Here is a 12,072-nt window from a genome sequence, read left to right on the forward strand (position 1 = left end):
GAAATAAAATAATTGATATGTATCTCATATAGCTTTTTTTTTTTTTTTTTTTTACTTTTTGGATATTAGTCAATTTTTAATACTTCAGGCTCTTCAGAAAATAACCTTTGGTTTGATGTCTTCTGAAAATAAAGCTAAAATTGACCCAACATCTGGTCCCAGACTGATACATTCTCTTCCATTATCAACAAATAATCAGTCAGAACATGGCATAGTTACCGTACCTGATTTGGAAAATGATGATTTGTTTGCACGGAAAACTGGAACATTTCATCTCAATCATGTAATCAATCTTGGAACCCCTTTGGTTCAAGTATTGGAAATCGAAAAAGACATAGTACTACAGAAGAATAAAGAAACTGAAAAGCTTCCCGATTTGGTAAAGGATGATATGATTGCTCGTAGAGCTCAGTTTGAACCAAAAGAAGTTCATCTTTCAGGTGCACCAGAAATGTACAATGCAGTCCCATTTCCAGATCCTTTGTCCCTTCCTGAAGAAACACAGTCAAAGTTTCTCTGTTTGGTAAAGAAACCCACCGGACCTGAAAAGGAAGAGAAGTGGGGAAGAGTACTTAATCCTTCTGAAAAACTCGGGAAAGATGACATGTTGACACGAAAATTTCAGTTGCATCAGTCATCCCTGGCAACAAGACCAAAACATTTTACCTCTAGCCCTTGCAGCGAGGAAGACCTAGAAAAGTGGGAGTCAATTAGAGAAGCTAGCAAAATAAGACACAAGAAGCGTCTATTGGTGGAAAGGTCAGACCTTGTGTTATGTGCATGGAAGCAAGCTCATTCTGTGCATTTGTGTGGTATGTCTTAATTTGGTATTCAGCGGAGTTGGTGCCAAGAGTTTGCCTATCCATCTGGTTTTCAACTAATAGTGTATATGTTACTGGTGTGTGTTTGCATGTGTAAATACTGCCATTTTTTTTAAATATTAGAATTATCACCAGAATGGTGATATGACACTTGAACATAAAAATACATAGTACGGTAATGCTACTTAAACATCTCTCTGTTAATGTGTAAACTAAGCAAAATAATTGGTTTCTGTCTACATGTTAACAATATGTTGTGTGATTTGGCTTTGGTTTTAAGTTTATAAAAGTGAATGTATTTTTTGGTAATAAAGCAAATGTATGTATCATTTTCTCTCTGGTTTCTCAGACTGCGGGAAAAACTTTCCATTGACAATGGGTAAGTTTTAACATTCAGGTGAAACGGGTGTACTGGCTTTTTTTTTTTTTGCGCAGTTTTGTGCAATAATAGTGTTCAATTTTAAATTGCTCACTAACTTGTGACAGCCAGTTATGACTTAGCAGGGATGCAGTACAGATATGCATGCTGCTTTTTACATGCTCTGCTTGAAGATATTAATGGAAATATCTTGCCCCCTCAGGAAATTTCCTGGCAAACTTTGTGTAGCTGTTTGTTTTGGCATCCGTTATTAAATGTTGCAGTGATGACTAAAATAAATAGGAAATTGAAAAAAAGAGTACTCGATGTTCAGATTGCTTCACCAGTTTGCCTTTTACATGTCTGAAAATTTTTAAAGAGTTGGCAAATTTTCAGCATTACAGAAAGCACTGAATGGAATATCCAAATGTTTTGTGTTTTTTTAAAACTAGTTTTGTATTGGCTTGGCTTCTTTAACAGCAAACAAATGTGTGTATGGTTTACAGATCAGAATGTGTAACTATTAGACACGTTTAACCAATTTTGCCAACAAACTTTTTTTTTCTGAAATATGGATTAGGAGAGGAATCTTTTAGATTTTGACATTTTTCTACTCTAAAACTGTAGCACCAATTGATATGCTGCAAGAGAAGACACTGAATGAAGATCCATCAAACTTTCAAACAAGTGCAATACTTAATATTGATTTGGCCTAGCTGAAACAAGGACACATCATTAATTGGTATTTGTTCTGGCAGCAATTGATAGATTACGGTGTGGAGCAGTTTGTGAAACAGCCAGGGTCTTCAGGTTACATCCTTTTGAAACTTCTGCTCTTCCCCATAAAATGCTGTTCTGTACAACATGCTTTCTGGAAAACAGAATATATATATACACACACACTGAGAGTTAACATATTACAAGCAGAAAAGCAATAATCACTTTATAGAACAAATGATTGTGCGGTCTAATGCTATAATTTGCAAGCAGCCTTTTTTTGTTCAATGCAATATGTATGTTTATTTCTGTTAAACCTAATGTAGTCACCCCCGACCAAGCTCCAAATTTGACACAATTGTGTCCAGAGATCCGAAAACAAACTTTATTGTTGAAGCTGGTAAACGGAGGTAATTGTTTCCCTAGTCTGGTAATTGTCCTAAGAACCCTTGAGTTTTTATCTACGATTCAGGCTGATCGACTTAGACTGCACTTTAGACAAGCATAAAAGGTTTAATGAATGCAATCTTTAAATGTTTCACATTCCTTTTTGGTTATCATTGTGCATGTGACCAATTGACATTCTCCAAATAGTCCTAGCTGCCCAGTATCCTCTAGTTGCATAATGAGCCAGCCATGAGCTCAGTCCCAACAACAATCACAGGACTGGAATGAATATCACCAGTTTATAAACTGAAAGTTAATTTCTAAACTAAAACTAAATAAATTTGTCTGCACCAGGAAAGGCGCCCCCTGTTTTTTGTGTTTTTTTCCCCTTAATTTCTAAACTATTTTAATCATAAATAAGGTTAGAAACCTATGTTCTGTTTTTATTGCCTCCTTATTGTTTGTTTTGTTGTGTGCCACCCCCCTCCCCCCAGGAAAATTCCTTACCTTGTGTTGATTTACTGGGACAGGTAATGGTGTGACATCTACCCAAAGGGGACTTTACTGAAAATTTCAGAGTTTCCCATCCTTGCTCTATCCAAATTGTAAACTTTAAGAAACATGTTTTAGCTCTAGTTCTATTTGAATCTCACAGTTGAATGCTTGGACATATGTTACAGCCATCTTTCTCCTAAACAAGTTTATGATATTCTCTGCAATAGTTGCACATGCGTTCACTCTTTTAATAAGGCATTACTTACATTAGGTTTGAGTCAAGTTTAAAGCCATCTTAAGAGTGCTTGGCTGCTTTTCATTAATTTCCTGATGCAAGATATTAACAAGTTTTGTGTATGTTTTAATTGGAAGTTCATTTGTAATGTCATCAGTGATATACAGATCTCATTTTTGTTTTATACTATGAATCTTATTTTTCTAATTTGTGTATACCCCAACAGGAATAAATCCTTTGAAAACTGCAATGCAGAGGAACTTCAAAACATGCGAAAAATTCGCTTTGAAGAAATGCAAAAAATAAAGAGCTCGTTACAAGAGCAGGATCAGCAGTGGCAAACTGTAAGTGCTTTGTGCCTTTTGCTGTTGCAGTACTTTATCAGGGCATTAAAGTGCATCTGAGGCCAAACATTTTTTTTGACTGAAGGAAGGTTTACAACCTCTGCCACGTTTTTATTACTGTTTGTAAAATTCTTCCCCTCCTTTTGTCCTGGTGACCTTTGTCACTGAAATTAAAATTAAAAGTGAGGGAAAATGTAAAATTTTGAGTGGTCACTGGGGCCGTATTAGATTCATTTCAATGGAGACAATTGTTCAGGGCACTTCCTTACTTTGCTGTGATGGAAGTGAATAAAATCTTCCTATTTGGACATAGAGCACACACAAACAAAAGAAAATAAGTTTTGACTCTAGATATACTTTACAATATTAAACTGCCAGTTTTGTAGTTTGTCTTTTTACTTAAGTGCAAGGGAATGCTTATCTGAGGGCCATCCACTCCCCAAAGAAAAGATTAAATCAAAGAAAAATAAAACCATTGGGAAACCAATTAATTACCTCAAGCTCTGCCTTCTGACCCATTCCTGTAGGCATTGGCGACATCACTGGTTCTTAGTGCTGCTTCTCAGGAAAACTGAGTATTAAAAAATCCCACATGAATGGACTCCTGCACTGTGCTTATGCACATTGTCTTGGGATATAGCACCTTCAGCATTACAGGAGGCAGCAATGAGGCCAAGTGAGCTCTTTTCATGCGAGGTCCGCTTTAAGCATAGCTTATTCATGAACATGGATTTGTATCACACAAATTTAGGAAGTGGGAAACACCACAGCAGATTACCTTAGAATGACAAAATCAGAAGGAATTTTAAGGTAGCAGGTTAAACGTATATTCCACGTTCTCCTTTCCACATGCCAGACATGCCTGTTGACATATAATGTAAACTTCATGCAGGCCAAAACACTTGAATATAAAATGCTTTTGAAAAAACATGACCCTTCAATATGTCCGAACAAAACGCTCATCCATTTTGTGCAAGTATTTCATAAAATTGTAATTTTTTATAACATTTTTCTAAACTCTCTAAGGACCTGGCAAAATGGAAAAATCGCAGGAAAAGCTTCACATCAGATCTTCAAAAGAAGAAAGATGAAAGAGAAGAAATTGAAAAGGTTACAAATGAACCCCCTGAAAGGACTTATAAGACTTTTAAAGAAATGCGTGAAGAGAGGTAGGTTTGCCTGTGTAGGGCATTGGTAAAGCCCATATTCAGCCCCAAATTTTTGCTTTGACTAGGGCATGGTTAGAGCCACTATACAGTTTTTATTGCCATCTGTGTCGGGGATTTTTTTCCTTAACTTTGCCAGAGCTGAAGCGATGGGAACACAGAATGAAAAACATAATTTAAGTAAAGTAAGAATAAAAAACATTTTTTTTTTCTGTCTTTGCCTTCCTGGTTCACGGATACCTGGGCAGGAAGTTAAAGGAGTGGGATTGGAAGTGAAGGAAAATCTCTAAAATGACAGTACAAAAAAATCTAACAGAGATGTTAACGCTTCCCCACTCTATTGAAGAAAAAATAAATCTGCTATTGGGCCATTTCACGCTGTTTCGTTTCCTTAAAACACCTGCTTTGGAAGTGCAATATTGCTTGGTTACGTGGACCGCATTAAGCCTATTCATTTAAAATGAGCCACAACACATTTTGTAGCGAATACTACATTTTTTAAAAGCAAAACACACAGATCGTTAACAACTGTGCGCTGTAGTGCGGTATAATTTGCGCTGTCTAGCATTGTGTTGGTGCACTAAATGCACCACTCTGCAGTGGACTTTGCCATGTGTTTTTGGTAACATGCAGTACAATTTGCAACAGCACACTATTGTGAACTGGCCCTTTAATTTTAGGCATCTTTTGTTTTTGTGGAAGAATTATTATAGAAAGAATTGCTAAATTATGAAATGCTTGATTACCCTCACAGCTATGTCTGCTCAGTATTGGTCAAGTAAGTGAGCTGATAAATATTAATCAGCACAGTGCACATATCCCAAACAGATAAACATCTGTGCATTGTCCAAAGCTGCGCTATACAAAGTAGGTTGTCAAAGGCCACAGGAACAAAAAACATTTTAAAATTAGAAAAAAAGAAATGCAGACTCTTGTAATATTTGGAATGACTGCTGGAAAGGCCACATTTTGCATTTTAAGCAGAAGCAGTGCATAGATGTTGTGACATTTACCATTTGTTTAGCACAACAGTGCATTTAACAATGCATCGCATTTTCTCTGTGCCTGCTATTCACTCCCTGACATATGTTTAAAGCAATACTTGTTAGAAATGATAATTTTTCTTTATTTTTAGAGAGAATAGAGGGAATGACAATTACAGCAATGAGAAACAAAAATCAGAGGTCAGGAGACTATACTCATCAAGTGATGATGTCTTTGGGGAATCGGTTGGAGCATCCAGATCAGCACTAGAAAAGAGTTACACCATTGACATCCCATACACAAAGAATTCAGAGATTTCTTTATATGCCACCCAAAATTCTCATAAACCGAATGAAGATGATTTAATGCAGTTTGCTGATGAACCCAGTTCTCTCGTTGAAGCTGCACCGCAAACCAAGGTTCATCATGATGTCAATGTCACTGTACAAAGCTCTCTAAAGGAGATCAAGCCCCTAGGCAAAACCATGTCTGTTGATGTGTACACCCCTTACAAGAGTAGCACTACATATTCAACAAAGAGTTATGTAAAACCAGAAAACTCATTCTCCAGTGAAACTACTAGGGTGCAAAGCCAGCCCTTCTCATCCAGTTCCCTGAACACAGAAAGCAAGCCCAGCGGAATGAATTCTTCTCTGCCAAGGGGTTTCCAGAAAACTGACACTAAACGGCTGTCATCTGTGGTCACACCAAGGCCCTTTGGATCCCAATCTAAAGGAATCACTCCACTGATTAAATCTTACACAGTAAGTGTTTTTTTTTTAATATTTGTAATTTGTTTTAGTATGCCTTTTAAAGAGAAGTCATTTTCAGTTTCGGTCTGACGAATTTTGCTGTAGTAGGTGCATTGCGGTGCCTTTCATTTTAATGGCATCCTAAATGCACCTCCTGTCCGCAGTGTGATCGCCCGAACTGCAACACACAGTACTGCAGTGCCCTGCGTTCTAGTGTGGTGCGATTTCAAAAAATGTGCAAAATTTATTTTGCAGTAAACTGTAATGCTGCATTTGTGTATTTTATTTAAATATTTGATAGTCATTTGTTTTACATTTCATCTGATCGAAAGAAATCAGCCAACTAATCGATTATGAAAATAAGTAAACTGCAGCCCTAGTCACACATTAAAATAATGATCTTTTATCCTTAAATGAAAACAGTAAAATTAGCCTATAGTATCAATTTAGAAGGTTAAATCAAGGTATTGCTTCTATTTTATTATATCGTATAACCAGGTGAGTTTTTAAATGGCCAAAAAGATGGTTGTTTTTTGGTGCAAGAAGCATTATGGTGTACATTAGGTATGCACCAAAACTTTGGGCAAAAATTCAGTGCATCCTTGGCTTCTCTATCCCACCCGCCCCCTTCCCCTGCTGGGCTGCCGGTCTGTCCTCCCTCCACCTGGCTGGAATTTTATATGTCAACAAAATTTTGTAAATCTTTTTAAAATGTGTGTTTTTTTTCTTCTCCTCTCAGAAAGCCATATACATTTCTGTTTATCTACTTATTTATCTGCACGCTCTTTGAACTTTGCTATAACTTGTCATGGAGGTGATGGACAAAATGTTAAACAAATAAGTAAATCATGTCATGCAGCTAACAGAAGTGTATTTGTATTTTAGTTGGATGATGCACGAAAGTATAATGGTTCAGCCTTCACCTCCAATTACAAGACAGAAGTAGATAAACCGAGCAGTGAGTTCCATAGTGAAGATGATGAAGCTCATAGGGGAGAAGATGAGAAGAAAGATGTGCGACAAAGTATTTCCTCCAAAACATTTGATTTAAAGCCAGAGAAGACCAGTGTGTATCAGACTGTTAGCATCAATTCTTCTAGCTCTTTGGTAATTACAAAACTTTCCATCATATATTAATCATTTCAAATATAGTACTTGGAATCGGTACACCAGTGTTTCCCTGCCTATACTATTGAAAGATCTAGTTGTAGAATTGTACCATTTGCACATATAGTGGTTGGGCTAGTACAGGACACACAAATTACATCTTTTGACCTCCAACTCTAAGAGGGCCTCTATGGAAAATTGAATGGGAGGAGGTAATGCAACCTGTGTGCTGTGCCTGATGTAAAGTAAAGTGGACATGGCTCAATAGGTGTGGTAGAATGCTTTTTGGTTAGTCATAATGCACATTGTAAAACAGAGCCAGGGTTTAATTCACATTATGATAACCAACATTTTTCTTCCATCTATCAACAAAGGTAGCCTACAAATCTGCAGTTTCATTGTGCAAAAGTGAAAATCTTGATTTTGTCCTTCTATAAGAGCTCTAAATCTATGTTTTTGGTACAAGATATGGCTCTACGAGACAAATTTGTTACTATTGGTTGCTACGGGTTACTGTATATTAGACTGGCTCAACCTTTTTTATCTTGGAGGAATCCTTGTAGTAATTTGGCCTCAGGGAACCCTAAAATGTATTCTATTTACAGCTTATGGTAGATTAGTTGTATCATTAAGTTGTAACTATAATAAAATAAAAATGTCTCATATGTAGTAACTGATATTCAACAAATCCATTTTTCAATATTCATCTTTTAATGTTCTCTATACGGCCACATTTTTTTCAGCAACCATCATTAAATGGATAATAAAAATGGCCAGAAAGAACTACAGACAGTCAGAGACCACGTGCTCCCTCAGAATGGTGGTCAGCGGCCACGTTCCCCCTTAGACTGGTGGTCAGCGGCCACCTACCGTAAAGATAAGAGAGAAGTCGAGTTCCAAGATGCTGGCTCTATAGCCATCAGACAGATCAATCTGCCACTGTTCAGGCAACCCATAACCTCTGGAGGAGCCTTGGCTAAAAAAAAAATCAGGTGTATTTTTTGTTCTTGCAGTGACTACTTTTGTTGAGTGGCACTAGTGTGTGTAAATGGAGCAATGAAACAGGAGTAGAAATAAAGCTGGAATCAAATTAAGTTTTATCTTTCAATTTGTGGGAGCATTAAACCCAAATCCTAAGTGATGGTTGTTAGATGCAACTAACTCCAGTTTTACTTTCTCTGTATATAGAAATCTACCCTGTTAGAGGAAACAAATGCTGATTTCATGAGGAATTGGTTTTGAACTTTACTCATGTTTACCATCAAAACTGAGTATGCAGCCAACCAGCCAAGGGAAGAGTAATGTGACAGAACAAAGCATGTCCTGAGCATCTCTCATGCATGTGACGGGATAATTACAGAGTATACTGTGTACAGCCTCACTTCTCTTCGGGATAGGCTTTCCTTTCTGCCACGGTCAGACACTGAATTTAAGTACTGCATGTGCAAATTTATTTTTTTTTTTCCAGGAGCAGTACAGCGACATGAGAATCAGCATCAACCAGAAGCCTGGAAGCAGCAACGACTTTGGGTTTAAAACCAACTGGAATAGTGCTGGCATTTTTGTAACCTCTGTTGATGCAGGTAGAGTATCTGCTTTCAGTTTTATATTGTCCTTTCTGTTTATTGTAGCTGCAAAGCCGCATTAAACTACAACTAAAGAGAAATACCAAACCCTCTTGCTTTTTTTCAACCCGTATACACATGTTTTTTTCTTTGGTACTGTTTAAGTCTCTTTAATAAGGAGGTGCAGTAAGCAATAATGATGATCAATGCAAGATAACTGGTTTCTAAGGGTTACTTTAGTTTACATGTTCTAAGTAAGGTTTTACTCATGCATACAGGAGAAAAAATATGATTTATTTAAATTTCGTGTTAAAACTTGCTATATAAATTGTGCTTGAAGTTAAGGGGGCACATTTATGTTTTTCAGGCAGCCCAGCCGAGTTTTCTCAACTGCAAGTAGATGATGAAATTCTATCTGTCAACGGCATCAAGGTTTCTTCAATGGACTATAATCAGTGGAGGGAGGCCATGGACAGTGCTCTGGAAACTGGAAACCTTGCAATAGATGTCAGACGATATGGCAAGAATGGTGAGTTTCACTTGCAATGTCAGTATTGCTGTTGAACGCGTTTTAAGGCACAACTAACGTCTCCATTTTGCCAGTTTCCCAAGATCTTTTTTTTTAATTTTTTTAACAAGATTATAAACTGAATTTTCAAAGTTGAAACTTTAATAAAAATATCAACAATGAACTGGCAGGATGTGCTTTATGGCAACATTAACAATTGCATTATTTTCTGTGCGTTTATTAAATGAATTGTTGGCATTGTGCTTTACAGGTTGGTTAATAACCTCTATAACCTTACCACATTTAGTTTTTTACTGTGATCATTATTTAACATCTTAATCAAGCTTGTTAGTAGTAGACATAACAATGCTCTTTTTAATAGCATTAAAGCAGAATACTGTTTATTTAAAATGCTTACAACACATAGGTCCTTTAACAGTGACTATATGCCCTCATAGTTTCTCCATGCTTCGTACATCCAGGTAGATAAATAATATTGTAAATAACGTTTACATTTAAGCTCCTTTGTTACTGCTGACTGGATTTGAACAAGGTAAAAAACATGATTTCCATGATGCATTTGGACTCTTCTATGCTTTTAGTAAGCTACATCACACAGTTTGTGAAGTGGCTGGTTAGTGGACTGCATGTAAGCTGCTCTTCTACAAAAGTATTTAAAACATGACTTGGTTGTGTTTCTTATAGATTTTTGCTTTTTAAACAGTATTCTGCTCTCTCATTAGACAGGAGTTCTTCTTTAACCTTTTATGCTTTAACCATCCGTCCTGTCTGTACATGAGTATAGGGAGGTTGTATAGCTTTGCAAACAAATTAGTTGGATGCATAAAAGATAAAAGTGGAGTTTTGTATGTATTTTTATCTAGTTTGTGCAGAATGTGGAGGTTGATTTGATGGCACAAATCCGTTTATATTCATACATTCTAGTAGGTAAAGCAGTATCTTGCAGCCTTTGGTGTCAGGGTTGTTGTGATCCCCAGTAAACCCCACTAAATTTAAGGAATTCTTATCTGTTCCCTTTTAGCAAGTGATGAAATAAAACAGATATGAGCTTGTTGACCAGACCGATTTTGTAAGCGGTTAAAATAACTGACAAAGATAGAATTTAAATGTTGTACTTCTTAATATTTTTCCATTATGTGACAGTTACAGAAACATATACAACATGTTGAAGGGCTCGAATGGCTCATCATTTGTATTATGTCAACTATGTAATTTCTTCACTATAAGTTAACAATACACTGGGGTGTATGAAGTGCAACTCTAAAAAAGGGGTTTGGTAAAAAAAGAAGTAACATTTAAGTGTGTATTCATTTTATGATATGAGTGACCTAATCACTGGCCCAAAGAATTTGGCTATTTGCCTCTTATCAACTGGGCTTTTTTTAATATAATACAAATACGTTATTGGGGATTCACAGCAAACAGACATTGGCTTTCACAAGAATGATCACAGGAAACTGCTGTGTGTTCTTAGGTCTCGTTCACACCTATGCGTATTGCATATGCGTGTCTGTCGCGCGTTTTTTTACCGCGATACGCGGTAAAAAAGTTGCGTGACAAACGTGCGTTTCCGAAGGCTACTTGGCTGTATCCCAATGGAAAAGCGCAACAAAACGGCCCAAAGTAGAACCTGTACCTTTTCAGGCGTGGGCCGTTTTGTAGCGCGTTAGGGACGGGCGGAAATACGCCAAGGTGGGAACGAGACCATTGAATACAATGGGATTTATATTTTTGAGCGTTTTGTAGAGCGTTCGCCGAGCGTAGAACGCTCTACAACACGTTCAGGTGTGAACGAGGGCTTAATACCATGGTGTTTTGTAAGCTTCACAAGAAATTTTGTAGCTAATAAACCTTGTTCAGTTTTTGTTGAATGACATTGTTACCTATATATGCACATTTTGGTTATATTATTTGTATCAAAGGTACTCCAACTGCAGACGTTCTTTTACAATTTGTACCCAGGACAAAATATACACAGGCAGTCCCCGGGCTACGAACAAGATAGGCACTGTAGGTTTGTTCTTAAGTTGAATTTGTATGCAAGTTGGAACAGTAAAGTGTAGGGAAGGGTTAACCCCCTGTTAAGTTTGTTTTGCTGGGTGTGCCCCTGCTCAGAAGATTTCACCTCGCTTTCTGTCCGTGACATTTGGATTTTGCCAATTTTGGGTTGTCATGGAAACAAGGATTGGTGATAAAGCTTCAGTGGAGACCTTTTTCCCTTGATAACTCTTACAGGAGGGGATTTCCCTTCCTGGGGTAGATTTCTCACTTCCTGTTGTCTCAAGGACAGGAAGTGAGATTAAATCTTTCTAATGAGTATACAGACAGCAGTTAAAACCTCCCAGTGACCCAGAAGAAGAGGTGGGCACTGCTTTTCTGCATGTCTAACAAGAGCCAACTTCCTGTAATGTACATACATTACTATGAACTAGACCCAAAAAGGGGGGCACCCCTCGTCTGTACCAGTGCGGTGGCATTACAACTATTCCTGCTGTACAGTAAGGGCCCCCGTTTGTAATCTGGAGTCGTATGTCAGATGTTTGTAACTCGGGTACTGCCTGTTCTTTAGAGTTACTTATTTTGGATCTTTACTATAAAATGAATTCGAACAC

General features: G+C 37.3%; 1 protein-coding gene across 1 annotated transcript in view; it reads left to right on the forward strand.

Moving 5' to 3' along the window:
- LMO7 (LIM domain 7) overlaps positions 1–12,072 on the forward strand; it is a 152,099-nt gene that overhangs the window by 112,034 nt on the left and 27,993 nt on the right. Inside the window, exons 11-18 of the mRNA XM_018565316.1 lie at positions 70–759; positions 1,171–1,200; positions 3,240–3,357; positions 4,384–4,526; positions 5,659–6,271; positions 7,145–7,366; positions 8,835–8,949; positions 9,299–9,460. Of these exons, the coding sequence (XP_018420818.1) occupies positions 70–759; positions 1,171–1,200; positions 3,240–3,357; positions 4,384–4,526; positions 5,659–6,271; positions 7,145–7,366; positions 8,835–8,949; positions 9,299–9,460 (2,093 nt within the window). The remainder of the gene's footprint in view (positions 1–69; positions 760–1,170; positions 1,201–3,239; positions 3,358–4,383; positions 4,527–5,658; positions 6,272–7,144; positions 7,367–8,834; positions 8,950–9,298; positions 9,461–12,072) is intronic.

The sequence above is a fragment of the Nanorana parkeri genome, unplaced genomic scaffold, assembly GCF_000935625.1.
Source record: "Nanorana parkeri isolate BGI_ZX_2015 unplaced genomic scaffold, ASM93562v1 scaffold833, whole genome shotgun sequence".
NCBI lineage: Eukaryota > Metazoa > Chordata > Amphibia > Anura > Dicroglossidae > Nanorana > Nanorana parkeri.